The sequence below is a fragment of the Penicillium bovifimosum genome (genome assembly GCF_028826915.1).
Source record: "Penicillium bovifimosum strain IBT 22155 chromosome Unknown utg000005l_segment0_segment0, whole genome shotgun sequence".
In the NCBI taxonomy this organism is placed as follows: Eukaryota; Fungi; Ascomycota; class Eurotiomycetes; order Eurotiales; family Aspergillaceae; genus Penicillium; species Penicillium bovifimosum.
In genome coordinates, this window is record NW_026622714.1 from 1,095,661 (window position 1) to 1,115,604 (window position 19,944).

The 19,944-nt window shown below is 50.1% G+C and overlaps 6 protein-coding genes across 6 annotated transcripts; 3 read left to right on the forward strand and 3 right to left on the reverse strand.

The window, feature by feature from the left end:
• Window positions 1-292: 292 nt before the first annotated feature.
• Window positions 293-1,625, forward strand: N7515_005595 (DHHC family palmitoyltransferase; the record flags this gene model as incomplete). The annotated part of the gene is made up of 3 exons (XM_056666339.1): window positions 293-381; window positions 436-589; window positions 639-1,625. The coding sequence occupies 3 exons, from the start codon at window positions 293-295 to the stop codon at window positions 1,623-1,625; spliced, it is 1,230 nt and encodes a 409-aa protein (XP_056519935.1).
• A 3,450-nt stretch (window positions 1,626-5,075) lies between these two features.
• On the reverse strand, window positions 5,076-7,460 carry N7515_005596 (uncharacterized protein; the record flags this gene model as incomplete). Its single annotated transcript, XM_056666340.1, has 9 exons — window positions 5,076-5,210; window positions 5,266-5,646; window positions 5,701-5,886; window positions 5,946-5,983; window positions 6,036-6,388; window positions 6,449-6,920; window positions 6,980-7,107; window positions 7,155-7,303; window positions 7,356-7,460. The coding sequence occupies 9 exons, from the start codon at window positions 7,458-7,460 to the stop codon at window positions 5,076-5,078; spliced, it is 1,947 nt and encodes a 648-aa protein (XP_056519936.1).
• Window positions 7,461-9,070: 1,610 nt separating this feature from the next.
• Window positions 9,071-10,894, forward strand: N7515_005597 (Oxoglutarate/iron-dependent dioxygenase; the record flags this gene model as incomplete). The annotated part of the gene is made up of 7 exons (XM_056666341.1): window positions 9,071-9,164; window positions 9,220-9,299; window positions 9,352-9,500; window positions 9,548-9,675; window positions 9,735-10,202; window positions 10,266-10,608; window positions 10,654-10,894. 7 exons carry the CDS (start codon window positions 9,071-9,073, stop codon window positions 10,892-10,894), a joined length of 1,503 nt encoding a protein of 500 aa, XP_056519937.1.
• Window positions 10,895-15,435: 4,541 nt separating this feature from the next.
• N7515_005598 (uncharacterized protein) lies at window positions 15,436-15,816 on the reverse strand (the record flags this gene model as incomplete). The annotated part of the gene is made up of 2 exons (XM_056666342.1): window positions 15,436-15,504; window positions 15,556-15,816. 2 exons carry the CDS (start codon window positions 15,814-15,816, stop codon window positions 15,436-15,438), a joined length of 330 nt encoding a protein of 109 aa, XP_056519938.1.
• Window positions 15,817-16,639: 823 nt separating this feature from the next.
• On the reverse strand, window positions 16,640-17,418 carry N7515_005599 (uncharacterized protein; the record flags this gene model as incomplete). Its single annotated transcript, XM_056666343.1, has 3 exons — window positions 16,640-16,917; window positions 16,995-17,342; window positions 17,403-17,418. The coding sequence occupies 3 exons, from the start codon at window positions 17,416-17,418 to the stop codon at window positions 16,640-16,642; spliced, it is 642 nt and encodes a 213-aa protein (XP_056519939.1).
• Window positions 17,419-17,990: 572 nt separating this feature from the next.
• Window positions 17,991-19,763, forward strand: N7515_005600 (putative oxidoreductase, FAD-binding; the record flags this gene model as incomplete). Its single annotated transcript, XM_056666344.1, has 1 exon — window positions 17,991-19,763. One exon carries the CDS (start codon window positions 17,991-17,993, stop codon window positions 19,761-19,763), a length of 1,773 nt encoding a protein of 590 aa, XP_056519940.1.
• Window positions 19,764-19,944: the final 181 nt, after the last annotated feature.

A 19,944-nucleotide genomic window follows, 5' to 3' on the forward strand; every position in this document is an offset into this window, starting at 1 on the left:
ATGGCTCCTTCCTCTATCGTGTGTTGGATGTAAGAGGATGACATTCTGTTAAGACTGGATTAGACAGAGTTGTTTAGGTATAGATGAGCTGATGGTTCCATCAACTGAGAAATGAGAATCCACGCGTAGTCACGTGATAGACATGAGACGGGCGACTCGACATGGGAAACCGCCGAAGCGCTGACCGGTCACATTTCAGGGAAGGCGGGACATCAGCAGGTCGCTAAAGGATGCAGAGACTGTGAGACAACAGCCTGTCCTTTGATCTTGCCGAGTGAATTTGACCTACAGAATGGGTGCCCTGAAAACTGTCAGTTTGGTGATACTGGCGATCTCAGTATTCACCTTTATCGCGCTATTTGGCAGGCTGCCGGCTTTCCGGTGAGCATATTACTGACTCCCTTACCCTTTGGGACTCTGTGTTGACCGTAATAGGAAAACTCCGGTTGCGCTGCTTCATCGGGCTCTGTGGGTGCATCTTCCTAATGGGATTGCCGCTGTCGACAATCGCCTATTCGGCGGGAGGGTAGTGCTATGCTGGAATCGATCTGGCAGTTATATATTGAAGGAAAATCATCCGCTAGTTTTGGTAAAGTCTCAATCTTGTACAGTTCTCTGTGTGTACTGACCCGTACTAGATCTTCTTTGTTTCATTACTGGTCATTGGCGAAGGTCTTTTTGTTCCAGCAGCATGGCCTCGACTGTCGAGCTTTCATCAATTCGCAGTACCAGTGGCTGTCATCCTGCCATATCTTCTGCTCTACAAATGTGTTGTGACCAAATCATTCATCACAGCAGAGAACCACGAGGAAGAGATGAAACGTTACCCGTACGACCGAGTTCTCTTCCACCCGGGTCATCGTTGTAGCACGTGTGACTTCCTGAAGCCAGCTCGTAGCAAGCATTGCAGCTTCTGCCAGGCCTGTGTCTCACGGCACGATCATCACTGTGTCTGGCTGATGAATTGCGTCGGGGCCAACAACTGCGTGTACTTCGTCTCGCTCTTGGTCTCGCTTTCTGTCATGTTGGTCTACGGCATTTATCTTGGCTACTCCCTACTCTCCGAGATACTGAATGAATCGGTACCACCCCAAGTAAGAGAATCCATGCAAGGCTGGACAGGCTGGATCAACGCGTGGAGTGTTGTGGTTGCGGCTCATCCTAGGATTGGCGGAGTCTTTCTGTTGATGCTTATGACTGCCCCGCTGGCAATCTCCTTTCTGGCATATCATGTTTACCTCATCTGGGCTGGGGTAACAACCAACGAGAGTGCTAAGTGGTCCGACTTGAAAGAGGACGTGGAAGACGGTTTTGTTTACAAGACAAGACGAAGCCTCATCTTCGACAGCCGCCATTCTACAGACTTTTACGATCAGTCGTGGCCTGTGCATACTGACCAGATACTCGTCATTGATGAGGAACCCCCGACTGAAGGATGTTTGTTGGCATCTGACTCCAATTGCATTGCTCGGCGCCCAGCCTCAGACTTACCGCCTGACCCTCGGTGGAAGCGACTCCACAGTATGAGGGACGTTGACAATATCTACGACATGGGATTCTGGTTAAATCTTAGGGATGTTATAGGACTCTCTGTTCGTCGACCTAAGGACATATTGAGTACTTAGGCTCATTGAACATACTATTCATGTTGGCATAATAAGCCCAATATCAGATCAGGTCCACCACCATTCATGCATACGGCATGGATGATTCTCTTCTCTTGCAGAAAGCATTTAGCTACCACTTCTTCGATTGTCGTTTTTCATGCCATATATAGTCGGATTAGTCCATTCCTGAAACAATATCGAAGATACTCCGTATTCCATCTACACACTGAAGCGATAGGTGAACTCTTGAGCAATAGCTGTGCCTTGACAGATCCAGCCTCAAGAAGCACTCATCCAACATTGATTTATGAGGGTTCCCTTGGAAATCAAACGCGCAAATAAAAACAAAAAGGAGATAGAAAGAAAATGCAATGTACGCAGTATGAACGTAACGTAAACTATAGAATAACCATGCCAAAGTACACAGTAAATGGTTCGTCGTTCACGTAGGTTGAAGGCCTCTCTCCCATGAAATCATGTCGTCTTCAGGGATCGATGTTTTGGTGGACCGCATATTCTGACTGTTGCCATGTAATTCACAAGGAAGTTTCCGTAGACACCAGATGGGTTTGCTCGTTTGCTTCTGAGTTCACCTTGGATACTTGCATATCGATCCTGGGCTCCTCCGTCTTGTCTTAGCCTTTGACTATTTCCAGTCACCACGCTTCTTCAATCCAGATACTCACAACGTGCTGGAAAGCGCCTTGAACAGTCCATACAAGGTTGCCATTGGTGTAGAACACCTCTGGAATCTCTGCCATGCGCTTTCTGTGGCCGGATTCCACGATTCCTCGTATCTGCTGCCCGGATGGTGAAACCCCGTTCGAGTCCACAGGGAGGTGTGTAAGTCTCTCTACCGAGTTTCGTATGACCAACGTCGCTCACTGGTGATCAAGTTGAACAGTGTGCTTACCATGGTATGGCGTGAGGAGCTCATCACAAGTGAGCATCCTCTCTGGCAACTTTTCAAAGTGCTGGAGAAGTCTGTCATCTACTTTCTAATTAATCAAGGCCCAATGCATGTCCATCCATTTCTCTGAATCGGTAGATGCCTCAGGGGTGTGGATATTCCATATCTCATCCGCCTTCTCAGTTGTGGTAAATGGATGAGAATTCGGAAGAGGAATTCGGAAACTCGAGACGGGACCTCGCCATGCTCTTTCATCGGAGTCAACCATCGAGGAATGTTCAAATTCAGTGAAGGCTTCTTGATAATTGGGCCATTCTTGGACAAGCAAGACAGCAGGGAATCTACTGCTTTGTTCGTCGTCAGGTCCTCCCTCTCAGGTCGAGTCAAGTTGACGTTGTCAGCCATCATGTAGTGATTATAGGGTAGCAAAGCACTATGGGGAACGCCATGGTTAGAGAGTGCTGCTACGAGACACCAGGGTCGTGATGGCTGACAACGCCACTTGACCCGTCCTGAGAGGGAGGACCTGACGAAGAACGAAACGGTAGATTTCCTGCTGTGTTGCTTGTCCCAATTATCAAGAAGGTTCCACTGAATTTGAACATTCGTCAATGGCTGACTGCGATGAAAGAGCATGGCGAGGTCCCGTCTCGAGTTTCCGAATTCCTCTTCCGAATTCTCATCCATTTACCACAACTGAGAAGGCGGATGAGATATGGAATATCCACACCCCTGAGGCATCTACCGATTCAGAGAAATGGATGGACATGCATTTGGTTTTCAGTAATCAGAAAGCAGATGAGAGACTCCTCCAGCACTTAGAAAAGTTGCCAGAGAGGATGATCCTCTGTGATGAACTCCTGACACCACACCATGGTAAGCACACTGTTCAACTTGATCATCAGTGAGCGACGTTGACCATATGAAACTCGGTAGAGAGACTTACACACCTCCCCGTGGACTCGAACGGGGTTTCACCATCCGCGCAGCAGATACGAGGAATCATGAAATCCGGTAACAGAAAGCACATGGGAGAGAATCCAGAGGTGTTCTACACCAATGGCAACCTTGTCTGGACTGTTCGGCCACCATATTGGCATATCACTTCCTGTTGGATGACGCTTTTGATCGTGCTCTTGTCAAGTGTACTGTAAGCTCATCGTCAATGGTGAAAATGTTCCAACTCCAACATACCCGACTACTCCCCAGCAATTCAGTGAATGGCTGGCTGCCGAGCGGCAGAAGGCCCGTCGTCTCGGCAAGTCATGGCCCCCTGTCCAGCCACCTCCTACTGCTGCGCTCTCTGTGTTGACTGTGAATGCTGCAGGCTCAGAGAAAATATCATCGGCTTCCTCCTCCCACGTTCGCTCTAGTGGTCATGCCCGCACGTCTTCTTGTGAAGTAGAGGAAGCTTACGAGGTCCAGCAAACACGTCTGATTCAAGAGATAGTCGCGGAAGTGAAAGAGACAGGGAGGCTACTTATAGAAGTCAGAAATACAGCTGATCCGATGACTTCAGAGCTGGATGGACCCGCTTACCAAACTTACCAGGAAGCGGAGCCCTTGTACCTGCCGCATTATCCCACAGAGGTTCAGTCCCGCACCACGACCCCTGCGGAGGTAGACTGGCAGGCTGCAATGGCTGGTCTTCTCGGAGGACAATTGAGCTTGTTTCTCTCATAAAACAAGAAAAAAACAACAGAAAGCCGCCAGCAACACGTTTACGTTGATCTAATAAATCAACAACAGAACGGAGGGCAATGGCATCATACTGTTTCTATTTGCTTCAATTTGCAAGGAGAGAAACCCGGGATTACGGAACAAGACGAAAACAACCAACTGCTGGATGAGTGCTTGAGGATGTGTCCAGGCACCGCTGTCAAGAGTTCTTTCCCTTGTAGATAGACGCCGAGACGGATCAGATTGTGAATAAGATATTGTTTGAGTCTGTAACACACTACTTTTCGTAGTCACTTCATACCTAATGCAGATATGACCGGCTCTTTGAGAATTGTACACCTCACCTTTATGCGCATATCCGCGCCAGTCATATCAAGTGGCCAACCCAAAAGGTTAGGACCACCTGAGAATTCACAGAACTGGCCTGTTCCTGCCCGGACTCTCAACCTCCCCTGCTTGCTAAGAATTTGGCAAGCGGAGGCCACGAGGTTCTTGAGCCAACTGTCTAATGATAGCCCAGCCTTAATGTTAAACCAAATGGCTCAAAAACAAAAACATACAACAGTGAGGATTCGCTGGTGGTCACCCACCCAACTACTAACTCACCGGCGTGTGGCTTAAGTACGGCTGAGCGGACGGGAAGCCCTGTTTTCCACACCCTATGGTCGTATGTACTGAATATAGTGGTGGGCAAAATCATGTCTAACGAGGAATTGGATCAGCTGAAGTGTACGCACTACGGACTTCGAAGTAGTATAGGTGGGATTGGAAACCAGTTAATGTCACGTGAAGGAGCAGCCGCGCAGCGTATGGATCTGGGATCATGTCACCATGTGACTATCAACATGTCTAACCTCCAGTTTCAAGCAAGCAGGGAATCACTTCCCGTCGTAGATTTGGTCAGGCGTGAGGGTAAAATTGCCCTTCTCGATCTCCGCGGCGTCAACATGGTCGGGTTTGACATACCACGCGGTAAGGGCAAACCGCAACTTGTTCTCCGGCACCACCGAGTGCTATATCGGTTAGCTCTGTTGTTTAGCGGTGCCAAAATGGAGGATGGCCACGAACCTCGTAGTACCTCTGAAGGTTTTCACCGTGCATGACTACCAGGTCTCCATGGTGCAAGTCCAACTTGATGGCTGGCGGAGCTTGCTTTCCCTTCTGGGTGGCAAAGAGAGTTCGTCGAGAGTTGTCATACTCATCTTGGGAGATCTCGCCAGCTTCAAACCTCTCCTTGAGCGCACGACGCTCATCTTCCAGCCGGCAGCCTTTCAGCACGGGGTCCTCTTGCAGAACACTCCCAGATACAACTTTGCCATCGCCGGCGTCCACCCGTCGAGTATGTCCGTTGAAGTGCGTATACTTCATGCGGATCCACATAGTGGATTTTGCTCCAAGTGAGAGGGTTGCAGTTGTAGGGCCTAGAGAGGATTCACCATCGTCATGGTACTAGCAAGTCTATGATTTAGTCGAGAGTAGGGCCAATCTCACAGTGTCACTTACTCCTATCTTCATGCCCTCAAAGTACCCCAGCGTCAACAGCTCATTGGGAGGCATGTACATGTCTCCAGCGGAGATGACAGCTTGTTCAGTCGCCCGCGAAAGACGACCTAGAGCCCGGAGAATGACCCCAGGGGCTTCGCCAAACGCCTTTGACAGCACCGACACGACATACTTATACGGGCTACCCTGTTTGATTTGGTCAGCGGAGAGGTCAGTAAACATGATGATCGGACGAGCTGACGTACGTGGTTCACCGCGAAGTGAGCGGTAAGTGTGCCCGCGACTGTCCAAAGTAAGAATCCTGAAACTTAAAATTGTGCGCCTTGCTCACTTACCTAGACTGGACGAAAGCGGAAAACGTTTTAAACCGAGATCTTCACGCTGAAGACCGATAAACAGGTCGTCGGGCCCATTTGGTCGGCTGTTGATGTCTGCGTTCGCGACAAAATGGGTGATAAAGCCGACTCCATCAAGTTTGTAGGTTAGCTTGCGATAGGGAGACAAGCTAACATCATCGATCTCCGGGATCATGAATTTCCTATCGAACACCATTTCTCGTCTCATTGAGGGCTGCTCGGAATCATCGAGTAGAACTTGGCGCGGGATGGGGCTCATTGTCATGAGCCTTTCAAATGAGCAGACGTTACCGCCCGTCTGAGTGCCAGTAGAGTCATCGCTGCACTTCCACCTTCGCCACAATGTCCGTCGAATACACTTGTGACACTCGGGGCACACAATTCCTTTCTACGCACCACGAGATGTGCTGATGTCCGTGGCATCCTCATCCAGTGTCGGAAGATGATCGGGGACCAGGCTGCAGTTAGGCCGAATTTCATCGTCGGAACGACTGCGGAAGCTCAAGAAGGCAGGGTTAAAAGTTAGCTCAGGAGGACTGGAAACGTTTCCAATCTTCCAGAACCTGTCACACTCCGGCTGAAGGCACATCCAACCATCCTCATACACACGGATACTTTCCTTGGAGCAGCCCTCGCACTTCAGGCTTTGAGGCTTTGTGTCGAAGTCTCTGAGTTCGAGGGGCATTGGAGGAGCAGAGCCCTTTGCTGCCCACCAGCTGTTCTCCGCGAGATCCAATTTCTCAAAACGGACCTTCGCTCCATGGTTCGTGCCAATTCTTTCAAACCAAACATTGGTAACCCGAAACCATGCCATGATGTTGTACCGATGTGGCAGGTCACCATTGAGGATCTTGTGCTTGCTCCCTTTCATACTGGTCAGTTACAAGCTATACCATGCAATCCGTGATGAATTGGCAACCTACCAAAAATTGAACCAACAGGAAGCTCTGACTTCAGGCTAGCAATGATGCTTCGGGCGAGTGTGCTATCAGCCTCCTGATTCTTTTGGGGGGCCAGGTTTCCCTCTGAGTCTTTGGTGCAGCAACCACCACTAATTGAGTTAATACATGCAGTCCTTAGTTGGAGGATAACGCTCACATTCGAGTTATGATAACTTCGTCGTCAATGTAGGTCCGGGTACCACCGTCGGCATCAATCAGAAAGCCCCAGCAAAAGCCCTCACTGTGATACATTGCACCCTGAGTGCAATGGAACCAAGGAATTGAGTCGCATAACTGCTGGCGATTCTGGGAGGATATTAGGACCTAGATGAAAGGACTCGTTATGGGAGTTTCATACCTCAGCCCACGCCGGTGGTTCACCATGGACTTGCTCCAGGACCTGGTCAGTGCTGACCACTTTGATCTGGTCTGATGGAACTATTAGGATCAGCAGGACATACATCACGCAACAAAGAACGTAAGTCAACTATCCAAGAAGCCTTTGTTACCTTCGTTTGCCGGCGCCTTTTCACTCTTTCCTTTGGTGACGCGGCCCGATCTCACCACTTGTCCAGCCACATGAGACCGACTAGCAGTCGCACGTGGAGCTATATCGCAGAATTCCAGCGCTTGCAGTCTGGTATGCTATTCCCTGGGTTAGCGTATGTGGTCTCCAGACCTATGGTGGGACTACCGTGGGATGGACTCACAGTACGAACACTCAAGAGTCACTCACACCCACCACAGAAGCAAATCGGGGGTTCAATGGTGCTTCAAATGATTGCAGGTGCTTGAACCCCGATCGAAGTCAATGAACCGGGAGTAGAGAGAACGAAGATAGAAACTAGCCAGGTCAGATTGCTAGGACTCGTTGTGCTGCTTCTAGGAAAGTAGGTGAAGGTTGAGAGGGAGGGAGGACGCAGGGCAGGCCTACGACAAGCCTATATACCCACCAGGGCGGTATACAAGTCACGTAAACCTTAGATGGGATGAATCCTTGACTAAAGAAAATCTCGCACCACCCATCGATGGATGGAGATGTGCTAATTTGGACAGGTTCCAAGGTTCCAACAGATGGCGCTAAGGTCACCGTGATCTGAATGTTCCAAGCCAGGGAAGCCATTACGTGCTATCTACCGAGTCCATCCACGGGTGACCCAAGGCCGATGACAAAAGGAAAGCTACCAACCTTATTTGAATGACCTCGTGTATGCAGCCAACCATGGAATCTGAGGAGAAATACTGCGATTCATATACCTACACTCTGTATGTCGACTGGACATATTTGTCCGAACCTTGACCATGCAGAGTGTGCACGTGCTTGAAAACAATGTATGAGCTCTCGCATCGTGTTAGTACACTGTAGCAGGACAGTATGACCCTGTTCCAGTATCTCCCACGTTGTATGGCGAGCAATCTGTCGTCTCGGCTATGCAGTGTAGGTATATGAATCGCAGTATCTCTGCTCAGATTCCATGGTTGGCTGCATACACAAGATCATTCGAATAACTAAGGTTGGCTAGCTTTCCTTTTGTCATCAGCTGTGGGTCACCCGTGGATGGACACTGTAGATAGCACGTAATGGCTTCCCGGGCTTGGAACATTCAGGTCACGGGCAGCTTGGGCCATCTGTTAAAACCTCGGGACCTTTCCGAATTAGCACATCTCCATCCATCGATGGGTGGGTCGTAGTTTCCGTTAGTCAGGGATTCTGCCATATTAGGTTTAACGTGACTTGTATACCGTCCTGGTAGGTTTTTGTAGGCCTGCCCTGCGCCATCCCTCCCTCTCAACCTTCACTTTCATAGAAACCACAACAACGCGTCCTATCAATCTGACCTGGCGCGTTTCAATCTTCCTTCTTTCTACTCCGCGTTCATTGACTTCGATCTGGGTTCAAACACATGCAATCATTTCAAGCGCCATTGAACTCGCGATTTGCTTCTGTGGTCACTGGTGGCTGTGAGTGACCGTGAGTGTTGTACTGTGAGTCCATCCCGCGATCGGTCTGAAGATGGCATGCGCTAACCCAGGAAACGGCATATCAAACCGAAAACACTGTGATTTTGCGATATGGCTGCACGTCCTATTGCTGGTCGGCCTCATGTGGCTGGACAAGTGCTGAAATCGGGCCGTGTCACCAAAGGAAAGACGGAGGGAAACAAAGGTAACAAAGGCTTCATGGATAGTGACAGTGGTATATGGCATGCTGATCCTAGTAGTTCCATCAGACCAGATTGAAGCGGCCATCACTGACCAAGTCCTGGAGCCAGTGCGTGCTGAACCACCCGCGTGGGCTGAGGTATGAAACTCCCATCTCGAGTCCTTCCACCTCGGAACTAATAACCTTACAGAATTGCCAACAGTTGTGCGATGCAATTCCTTGGTTCCATTGCACTCAGGGTGCAATGTATCACAGTGAGGGCTTTTGCTGGGGCTTTCTCATTGATGCTGACGGTGGTACCCGGACCTGCATTGACGAAGAAGTCATCATAACTCGAATGTGAGTGTGATCCTCCAACTAAGGACTGCATGTATTAACACAATTAGTGGTGGTTGCTGCACCAAAGACTCAGAGGGAAACCTGGCCCCCCAAAAGAATCAGGAGGCTGATAGCACACTCGCCCGAAGCATCATTGCTAGCCTGAAGTCAGAGCTTCCTGTTGGTTCAATTTTTGGTAGGTTGCCAATTCATCACGGATTGCATGGTATAGCTTGTAACTGACCAGTATGAAAGGGAGCAAGCACAAGATCCTCAATGGTGACCTGCCACATCGGTACAACATCATGGCATGGTTTCGGGTTACCAATGTTTGGTTTGAAAGAATTGGCACGAACCATGGAGCGAAGGTCCGTTTTGAGAAATTGGATCTCGCGGAGAACAGCTGGTGGGCAGCAAAGGGCTCTGCTCCTCCAATGCCCCTCGAACTCAGAGACTTCGACACAAAGCCTCAAAGCCTGAAGTGCGAGGGCTGCTCCAAGGAAAGTATCCGTGTGTATGAGGATGGTTGGATGTGCCTTCAGCCGGAGTGTGACAGGTTCTGGAAGATTGGAAACGTTTCCAGTCCTCCTGAGCTAACTTTTAACCCTGCCTTCTTGAGCTTCCGCAGTCGTTCCGACGATGAAATTCGGCCTAACTGCAGCCTGGTCCCCGATCATCTTTCGACACTGGATGAGGATGCCACGGACATCAGCACATCTCGTGGTGCGTAGAAAGGAATTGTGTGCCCCGAGTGTCACAAGTGTATTCGACGGACATTGTGGCGAGGGTGGAAGTGCAGCGATGACTCTACTGGCACTCAGACGGGCGGTAACGTCTGCTCATTTGAAAGGCTCATGACAATGAACCCCATCTCGCGCCAAGTTCTACTCGATGATTCCGAGCAGCCCTCAATGAGACGAGAAATGGTGTTCGATAGGAAATTCATGATCCCGGAGATCGATGATGTTAGCTTGTCTCCCTATCGCAAGCTAACCTACAAACTTGATGGAGTCGGCTGTATCACCCATTTTGTCGCGGACGCAGAAATCAACAGCCGACCAAATGGGCCCGACGACCTGTTTATCGGTCTTCAGCGTGAAGATCTTGGTTTAAACCCCTTCCCGCTTTCGTCCAGTCTAGGTAAGTGAGAAATGTGCACAATTCTAAGTTTCAGGATTCTTACTTTGTTGATCCGCATGAAGTCCAAGCTCCTCAATGGAAATACTCAACGGGTGGACACCGGCGATGGCAAATCTGTCTCTGGGAGTGCTCTGCAAGACAACTCCGTGCTGAAAGGCTGCCGGTTGGAAGATGAGTGTCGTGTGCTCAAGGAGAAGTGTAAAGCTGGCGAGATCTCCCAAGATAAGTATGACAACTCTCGGCGAACTCTCTTTGCCACCCAGAAGGGAAAGTAAGCCCCGCCAACCAGCAAGTTGGAATTGCACCCTGGAGACATGGTAGTCATGCACGGTGCAAACCTCCAGAGATACTATGAGGCTCGTGGCCATCCTCCCTTTTGGCACCGCTAAACGACAGAGCTGACCGGGACCGGTATAGCACTCCGTGGTACCGGAGAACAAGTTGTGGTTTGCTCTTACCGCGCGGTATGTCAAGCCCGACCATGTTAACGCCGGGGAGATCGGGAAGGGCAAATTATTCCTCGTGCCTGGCCATATCTACGACGGGAAGTGATTCCCTGCTTGCTGGCAAGCGTTATCTCCGGCCATTTGCGTGTTGTTCTTTGTTCTTTTCTTAACCTTGTCTCCCTTTCGATGTCTCCACCTGCTTAGCTGCTGTGTCTTACATCTGTCACGTTTAGATGATAATTTTACGAGGGGCTTTAGCGTCCGCCGGACGGCCATCTTCAATTGGTGAGCGTTGATTCTTTTTGGGACCCCCAACTTCCAAGTACTGTAGATATAGATCCCCGGGGTCTGATTGGTGGAGGATGTTATTCTGCCAGTTCTCACCGATTGACATCTGAAATTTACGGAGCCTGGAGCAACTTGCCAAACGACAGTCACGTGACACGTGACCCCCCTATCACATTCACGGTCCACGGATTGCTTCGCTAACCCTCAGCAATCATTTCAGTACCTCAATGGATTTACAGGTACTGGTTGCTGCAGCTGGGCTAGTCTGCTAGATTCGCTATATCATTTTTGATGCACTGACACTAGCTGTATTTTCTTCGCCATACTGTGTATGAATCGGCGCCTTCTCTTGGAGGCCGAGCGGGGGTTCAAAACAATTTACTTTTCATGAACCTCTGACCATTGAACATCAGGTATCGCATCGTCAGTACAGCAGTCGCTGTGAGGTCATCTCGCCAGGACGTTTGCACTTGCATAGTGGAACCACTTCAGGAATCCATCGCACCATCATCAATACATATTGAGCTACTACTGTGGGAGCCTGGAGACTCTACCTTATGTACGCGTGGGCGGCGTGGCAGCGTAACGCTAGTCGCCAGTCAAGGTAGGTTGCTCTACCAATTCCATGTTCCAAAGGTCGCGCGTCAATCAGCGTGAATATGTAGTTATAATGTTGCCAATAAGTAACTGGTTGTTGCCATGAACTATGAGACCTCTCATCCTACCAGTACCGGGAATCTTCAGTCAGGTTACTGTATTTCCAAGATTTCAGCTGTAGGCAGCTAGGGCTGCTAGGCTCAATATCAGATCAGGGTCACCCTTCATGCATACGACATGGATGATTCTCATCTCCTGCGGAAAGTATTCAGCTTCCATTTCTTCGATTGTCGTTTTTGATATCATATATTGTCAGTTCAATCCTGACACAATATCGACGATAGTCCGTACTCTGTCTACACACTGAAGGGATAGGGTGAACTCTTGAGCAACAGCTGTGCCTTGACGTATTCAGCCTCAAGAAGCACTCGTCCAACAGTCGGGTATGGTGGAGTCGGAACATTTTCAGCATTCAGGATGCGCTTCCACTTTGGGAGAATACGATCAAGAACCTCCTCCGAGAGGAGGAAGCCGATGATATTTTCTCTGAGCCTGCTGCATCCGGCGTCGACGCAGAGCGTGCAACAGTAGGAGGTGGTTGAACTTGGGGCCAAGGCTTGCCAAGACGACGGGCCTTCTGCCGCTCGGCAGCCAGCCACTCACTGAAATGCTGAGGAGTAGTCGGGTATGGTGGAGTCGGAATATTCTCAGCATTCAGGATGAGCTTCCACTTGGCGGGGGAGCACCCGATCAAGAACTTCCTCCGACAGGAAGCGATTGCCAAGTGAATCGGTGGCCAAGGCGATATGCCAATATGGTGGCTGAACAGTCCAGACAAGGTTGCCATTGGTGTAGAACACCTCTGGCTTCTCTGCCATGCGCTTTCTGTGGCCGGATTCCACGATTCCTCGTATCTGCTGCCCGGATGGTGAAACCCCGTTCGAGTCCACAGGGAGGTGTGTAAGTCTCTCTACCGAGCTTCGTATGGTCAACGTCGCTCACTGATGATCAAGTTGAACAGTGTGCACACCTCCCTGTGGACTCCAACGGGGTTTCGCCATCCGCGCAGCAGATATGGGGAATAATAGAATCCGGTAACAGAAAGGACATGGCAGAGAAGCCAGAGGTGTTCTACACCAATGGCAACCTTGTCTGGACTGTTCAGCCACCATATTGGCATATCGCCTTGGCCACCGACTCACTTGGCAATCGATTCCTGTCGGAGGAGGTTCTTGATCGGGTGCTCCCCAAGTGGAAGCTGATCCTGAATGCTGAGAATATTCCCACTCCACCATACCCGACTCCTCCCCAGCATTTCAGTGAGTGGCTGGCTGCCGAGCGGCAGAAGGCCCGTCGTCTTGGCAAGCCTTGGCCCCAGGTTCAACCACCTCCTACTGTTGCACGCTCTGCGTCGATACCGGATGCAGCAGGCTCAGAGAAAATACCATCGGCTTCCTCCTCTCACGTTCGCTCTGTTGGCCATGCCCGCACGTCTTCTTCTGAAGTAGGGGGGTGCTCACAGTCACAAGGTCGAGCAAAGACGTCTGATTCAAGAGATAGTCGCAGAGTGGAGAGAGCTAAGGAGGCTACTTGAAGAACTCAGAAATAGGGTTTCTCTGATGACTTCAGAGCTGCATGGACCCGCTCACCAAACTTACCAGGAAGCGGAGCCCTTGTACCAGCCGCCAGATCCCACAGAGGTTCGGGACCCCACAACTGCCCCTGCGGAGGTAGACTGGGATGAATGGATGATCTTCCCGGACGACGATTGAGCTTGTTTCTTTAAGAAAAAGAAAAAAAAAACCAAGAGAACAAACAAAAGCCCCAGCGACAAGTTCATGTTTGATTCAGAAAATCAACAACAGAACGGAGGGCGATGGCATCATACTGTTTCTATTGGCTTCAGTTTGCGAGGAGGGAAACCCGGAATTACGGAACAAGACGAAAACAGCCAACTGCTGGATGAGTGCTGGAGGATGCGTCCAGGCACCGCCGTCAAGAGTTCTTTCCCTTCTAGATAGACGCCGAGATGGATCATATTGTGAATAACATTTTGAGTATGTAACACACTACCTTTCATAGTCACTTCGTAAGTGTGTGCATGCAGATATGACTGGCTCTTTTGGTAATTGTACACATCATCTTTATGCGCGTATCCGCGCCAATAGTCATGACTCATATCAAGTAGACAAACCAAAAGGGCACAGATACAATGTTCCTTCTCACCAAGATTGGCTGTTCCAAGTGTGATCACCGATTCCACGGACAGAGAAGCTCTGGGCCTCTAAGACTCTCTTACATAGTACCAGCTGGAATTCATCAGTGACATACACTCATACTGTTGGAGGCATCTCCTTCTGTCTCAAACGCATAGCGGAGGTTGAGGCCTCTGTTACTTACGTCAATATACCATAATAGCTTGTTCTGCGAGCCCTATCTTACTTCCATTCGTGCACGTTGTGAGACTGAGAACTGGTAGGAACCACCAACAACTACTTCAGAGTGACTCAGACATACCCTTACCCTATCCCTTCACCCACCGACGTTCCTAACGGGTTTCCTAGAACCTGTATAACGCTACAATACTGCCTCCAGAACCTCCAATATACACTTTGCGACGATCTCGTCTGTCAAGTTCCCTGCCAAAAGCTTTGGTTCTGTCATGATGCGGTTGATGCCATCAGTGAGTATAGGCCAAGTCCCTCTTGTTTCATGTGTCCCTGGGAATTGTCAGTTCACCGTTCCCCCCGGCTGGAATTCGAGTCCATTAACTGTCTATTATGAAGAGTGGGATGGCGCCGACTGAGAAGGCCAAACAATTGCTCGATGCTATAATCTTCAACCAGGACAGCCGGTGATGGAGGATCACGAAGCGTATACAACAATTTTCCTGTCCGGCAACAGGTTCTACCTTTGGGAGCGGATTGACGACGATGTGTATGAAATTGTCTCTCAAGATATCGCTTCTGCGATTTCCCAGTCGGAGCTTAGAGAACTGGCCACAAGGCCTCTTGTTCGAATGCGCTAGGAATATGCTTATGACGCTGGGAAACCGATAGTCTTTTGCAAATGTTTCAGAAGTTATGGGGTGGGATCAGGTTTATGGAAAAATTGGCATTAGGCACTTTATTATCACATTGCATATCTATCAACAACACGAATTACAGTAGTTTAACGGGCACTGTGTTCTCGGACTTCTCTTTAAGTATAGCCGGAGCTAGCCCCTGGGCAATAACAGCAACTGTGGCAGATATCTTCGATGTCTATACCACAGCCACAGTCGAACAATTCTCTCGAGATTTGAAACCGACTAGCACAGCACAAAAGCTGCTCTAGTTACCAGCCAGCCTCCGAATTCCCCAAACCGCACCCACTCAAATCTATCAAGGTGAGCCGCCCCGAAAGATTACAAGAGTATAGGATGAGGCACCAGGCCTAACCCACTCAAACCGCACAGTCTCATGCGCTATCCTTATAGGAAGGCATCAGCCGTGCGGCCCTTGTGACTTGCGTCTGGACTGGTGGAACTGAGCACGGACAGTGGGCAGTGCGGACTATCAAATGGATATGGATATATGCGTATGCATGTCAACTCAGGGACTAACTCCGTTAAGCTGTATCCTGGAGGAGATATGATCTTCCAACTGATCCACGCGCCATGTCAGTTCCGTTATGTCCCGTAGAAGGAACATGCCCGATTCCAGATCTAGAGTGCGAGTACTACGCAGTTTCGGCCAAAACTGCATAGCTTTGTACTCTGTCCACTCTTTGACAAGGACCATGATTATCATGATGATTATCATGGTTGTTAGGCCTAGTAGGAGGAATAGGAGGACGGATGTGAAGGTCTCGATTGTTGGGGACATTTTGATATTTGGTTTGGGATATTTCCAAGCTTGGACCTTGAGGATATCGGGTTTCGGTGATATGTGGGTGTGGGTTGGGATCTAATGCGGAAAAGAACTGTTAGTATGTTAGCTTAAGAATGAAAAGGAACGGGGGAAGGTGAGATATACAGATACCGATACCAAGAAACTGTGTAGAGTCTTCTAGTGAGTGATGTTAGGGTTGACTCGGGAGTATAGTGGGGGATGGACTGCTTGGTCCTCACATGGGAGAGGTTGTGATATGGATGAAGATGGAGTTTAACCTGGGCTTCGACATCGTATTTATATCTCAGCTGCTGGAACGCTCCCGACGAGGATTGTGGCTTCACACAATGAGGTTGTATGCGCTTTGTCTGATGAAGACGGCATATGGTCAAAGGATCGGACAAAGAGGTGAAACAGAGTGTTCCACATCAAGATCAAAGAGAGGACAAAGCTCTTCGAGGCAGTTTCCATAATCGAATTCTTCGAGAACGAGCAAACCAAGGCAGAGTAGGCCCGAGTATGTCACCCAAGTCATCAAAGCATGAATCATGGGCTAGACGCCCAAAGCGCGTTCTCAGGGCTGATCTTCGAGTCATGAACTGGCAGGTTGCGAGGAAGCCATGTAATTGAAGACGGAAAAAGCTGTATATGAAAATTCCTGCTATGTCAACAAGACCGCTTACATTCATTGCCCAGATCAAAAATGATACAATGGTCATTCACTTATCCTAAACCAGCAATACAGCTACAGCCATAAAACCTCCTCAACGGACAATTCCAAGCCCATTGCATGCTGGGTATATGCAAATCCCCTCCCTCAACCATACATACCATCCCACTCCTCCTCCTCATCTTCCTCAACAAGCTTCTTCTTCGCCTCCGCCTTCTCCCTCAGCTGCTTCGCAAAGTCCACCCGGTCAAGCGGACACGTCCCGCGCAGCCGCAGCCACGGCCGCACACACTCGAGATCGAAGCGGTGTGTCGGGTGGCAGGGTAGCTGGACAACGAGCGGGTACGGATCTTCCACGAAGGGGTTGTTGCAGATCGGACAGGTGTCAGAAGGGTTGAGGGATGCTTTTGGGACGCGTTCGAGCACTGAAATTGAGTCGATTAGTTATGTCGATCAATCAAAAGAAAGACTCGGGGTGGATGGACAGGGAAGAGCTCCTTACTATCGCAAAACTCCTCACTAACACCCTCCACCTCCCGTGGCGGTGTATCAGCCTGTGCGAGCAGCGACTGGATCATCGTGCTCAGCAGGTCGCGGCCGGTATCTGAGGGGGCGGTCTCGGTGCCCTCTTGCGCGTCTGTGGGTGCGGAATCGGCGTCGCGCCGCATCATCTCCAGCGCCTCGGCGAGGGAGTAGAATGCGGCGCTCACATCGCCCGGAACGGGGACTGCATGGGGTCTGTGGTCGGGAGCTGGGGTGATCTCGGACAGGGCTGAGAAGAAGGTGGAGAGGTCGGGGCGGCGGCGGCGCGGGGTTTGGGCTGTTGAGGGGTCGGTCGTGTTGTGTTCGCCTGGAGTATGTTAGCTTTGTGGTTTTAGTGGGTTTTTGTTATTTGTCAACGAATTCGTACTTTCGTAGGTCGACATGGTGGTGGATGGGGGACGATCGCGGATTCGCGGTCAAGCTTTCGGAGCTATTGAGGATTCTTGGGGGAGAGCCCAGTTGGGGTGCAGCTGGTCTGTGGCACCTTTGAGTGTTTGCTTTGTTGCACTTGGGTGATGCTGGGATTGTAAAGGGGAAGTGCTGAGAAATTGGGGGTAAATGATTGTTTCAACCTTCGAGGCACTTTGAGGTTCTCTGACGGTCGATAACGCGGGGCACTTTTTATTAGCGCATGTGCTTCGCTATACAAGCTCAAGGATGAGCAGTTTTGCGCATGTGATGAGGTTTCAATTTCATTACTTGATATTGGGTGTGATAGTCATATTTAGACATATTCCAATGGCAACTCCAAATATCCCTTACTGTGTAAGTGCCAAATCGCCATCTCAGAAGAATACGAGTGCAATAGAACCCGCATCGCATGATTCTCATCGGATGACGCGATGGATCTAGATCGCTTACCAACCATCTTCCCGTGTTAGCTACTGCTCCCTACATATAGGCAACTAAGTCTCATGGTGAAACACAGTCCTCAGTAATATCCCCCTTCGTACTCATGGCCTCACTCTTAACTACTAAGGTGCCCTGGCACCAAGGCGAGGAGAAACTCCACCACCTACTCAAAGCCCCTCACGGTAACAACCCGACTATCCCGTACTTAAGTCCTCCTGCAGCATTCCTAGTCCAACAGTGTCCATTAATTGCCTTGGGAGCACTGGATTCGCAAGGCCGGCCCTGGTCAACCTTATGGGGCGGCACAGCAGGCTTCGCAAATCCAGCCCCCGAATCTCAAATCAAGCTCCAGACACCGGTGGACAGCAAATACGACCCCGTTGTCCAGGCACTATGGGTCGACCAACACACTGACAAATACAGAGGGAGAATGGTTTCCGCACTGGCAATTGATCTAGAGAAGCGACGGCGAGTGAAGCTCTACGGCACAATGGTGGGAGGCTCGCTGTCTGATGGAGACACGGGCCATGCACAATTGGTTGTGCATATCGACGAGAGCCTTGGGAACTGTCCCAAATACATGAACAAAAAGCATATTGTGCCCGTGCCACTTAAGCCCAAGCTTGTCTCTGACTCGCCGCAGTTGGGCCCCGAGGCACTGGAACTCCTCGCTCGCGCGGATACCATGTTTTTATCCTCGTCTCATGGAGCAATGACGATGGATACGAATATCCGAGGTGGTCCAGCGGGATTCATCCGTGTTGCGTCCAATGATGTTGGCGGTGCTGTTCTCGTCTATCCCGAGTACTCGGGGAATAGACTGTATCAAACGCTGGGGAACCTACAAACCACCCCGCGGGCTGGTTATGTTGTTCCCGATTTCGTCAGCGGGAACGTTTTGTACTTCACCGGCTCCACAGAGATACTAGTTGGGAAAGATGCAGCTGCAGTCATACCGAGGTCAAATCTCGCCGTGCGAGTCACCATTGCCGCCGCCATCTTCGTGGAAAACGGCCTGGGCTTCCACGGTGAGGCAGGGGAGCCATCTCCCTACAACCCCGACGTCCGGTATCTCATCAACGAGAAACAGATCCCTGGCACCGAAAAGGACAATACAGATGCAACAGCAACGCTCATCAAAAAGGAAATCATCACCCCATCTATCAACCGCTACCGGCTCCGCATCTCCAGCCGCAACCCAGCTTCGTGGAGTGCAGGACAATACGCCACGCTATCCTTCCAGGACGAGCTTGACATGGGCTACAGCCACATGCGAGAGGACGATCCAACCAGTCTAAACGATGACTTCGTACGAACATTTACTGTATCCTCGTACCCTGGTCGCGATATGCCAGACAACGAATTTGAAATAATGGTCCGGCGCAACGGTCCCGTCACTAGATATCTCTCTCAAGTTTACGAGAAGGCCGGTCTGGAGGTGCCGCTGAAGGGTTTCGGTGGGAGTTTCCATATATCCACTGAAAAGGCCGTTGCTCCCTACGTGGCAGGCGGTATTGGCATTACACCTCTTCTTGCACAGCTCCCGGACTTGGATATCTCCCGGCTGCGGTTATTCTGGTCGGTCTCGATGGCTGATTTGGGGGTTGTGCGTGATACCTTCCAGCGGTGGCCTCAGTTGCCCCGGTCAACGACTTTATTTATCACCCGGGAAGTGGAGCTTGATGGAGATGATCGGCGGATGTGGGACGAAATTCTGTCATCCGGGGCGAAAATCGTCCAGAGACGGATGCAAGCCGAAGATTTGGAGCTTGAGCTGGCAGATGTTTGGTATCTCTGTGCTGGTGTGACATTGAAAAGGATGGTTGTGGATTGGCTTGTAGGGAAGACGGTGGTGTATGAGGAATTCAATTATTGATGGTGTGTAATAAGGGCATGGAATTGTACCAAATTGACTGTTTCATTGAGTCGTCAACAACTGATAACTATCACTTACTGTCAATTTCCCTTGAAACTGTTTGAAGTAGATGCAAGGTGTAGGATAGATTAGCCAGCAGTCCAGCACAGCCGCGATATAAATAGCCTCGTGGCGCAACGTC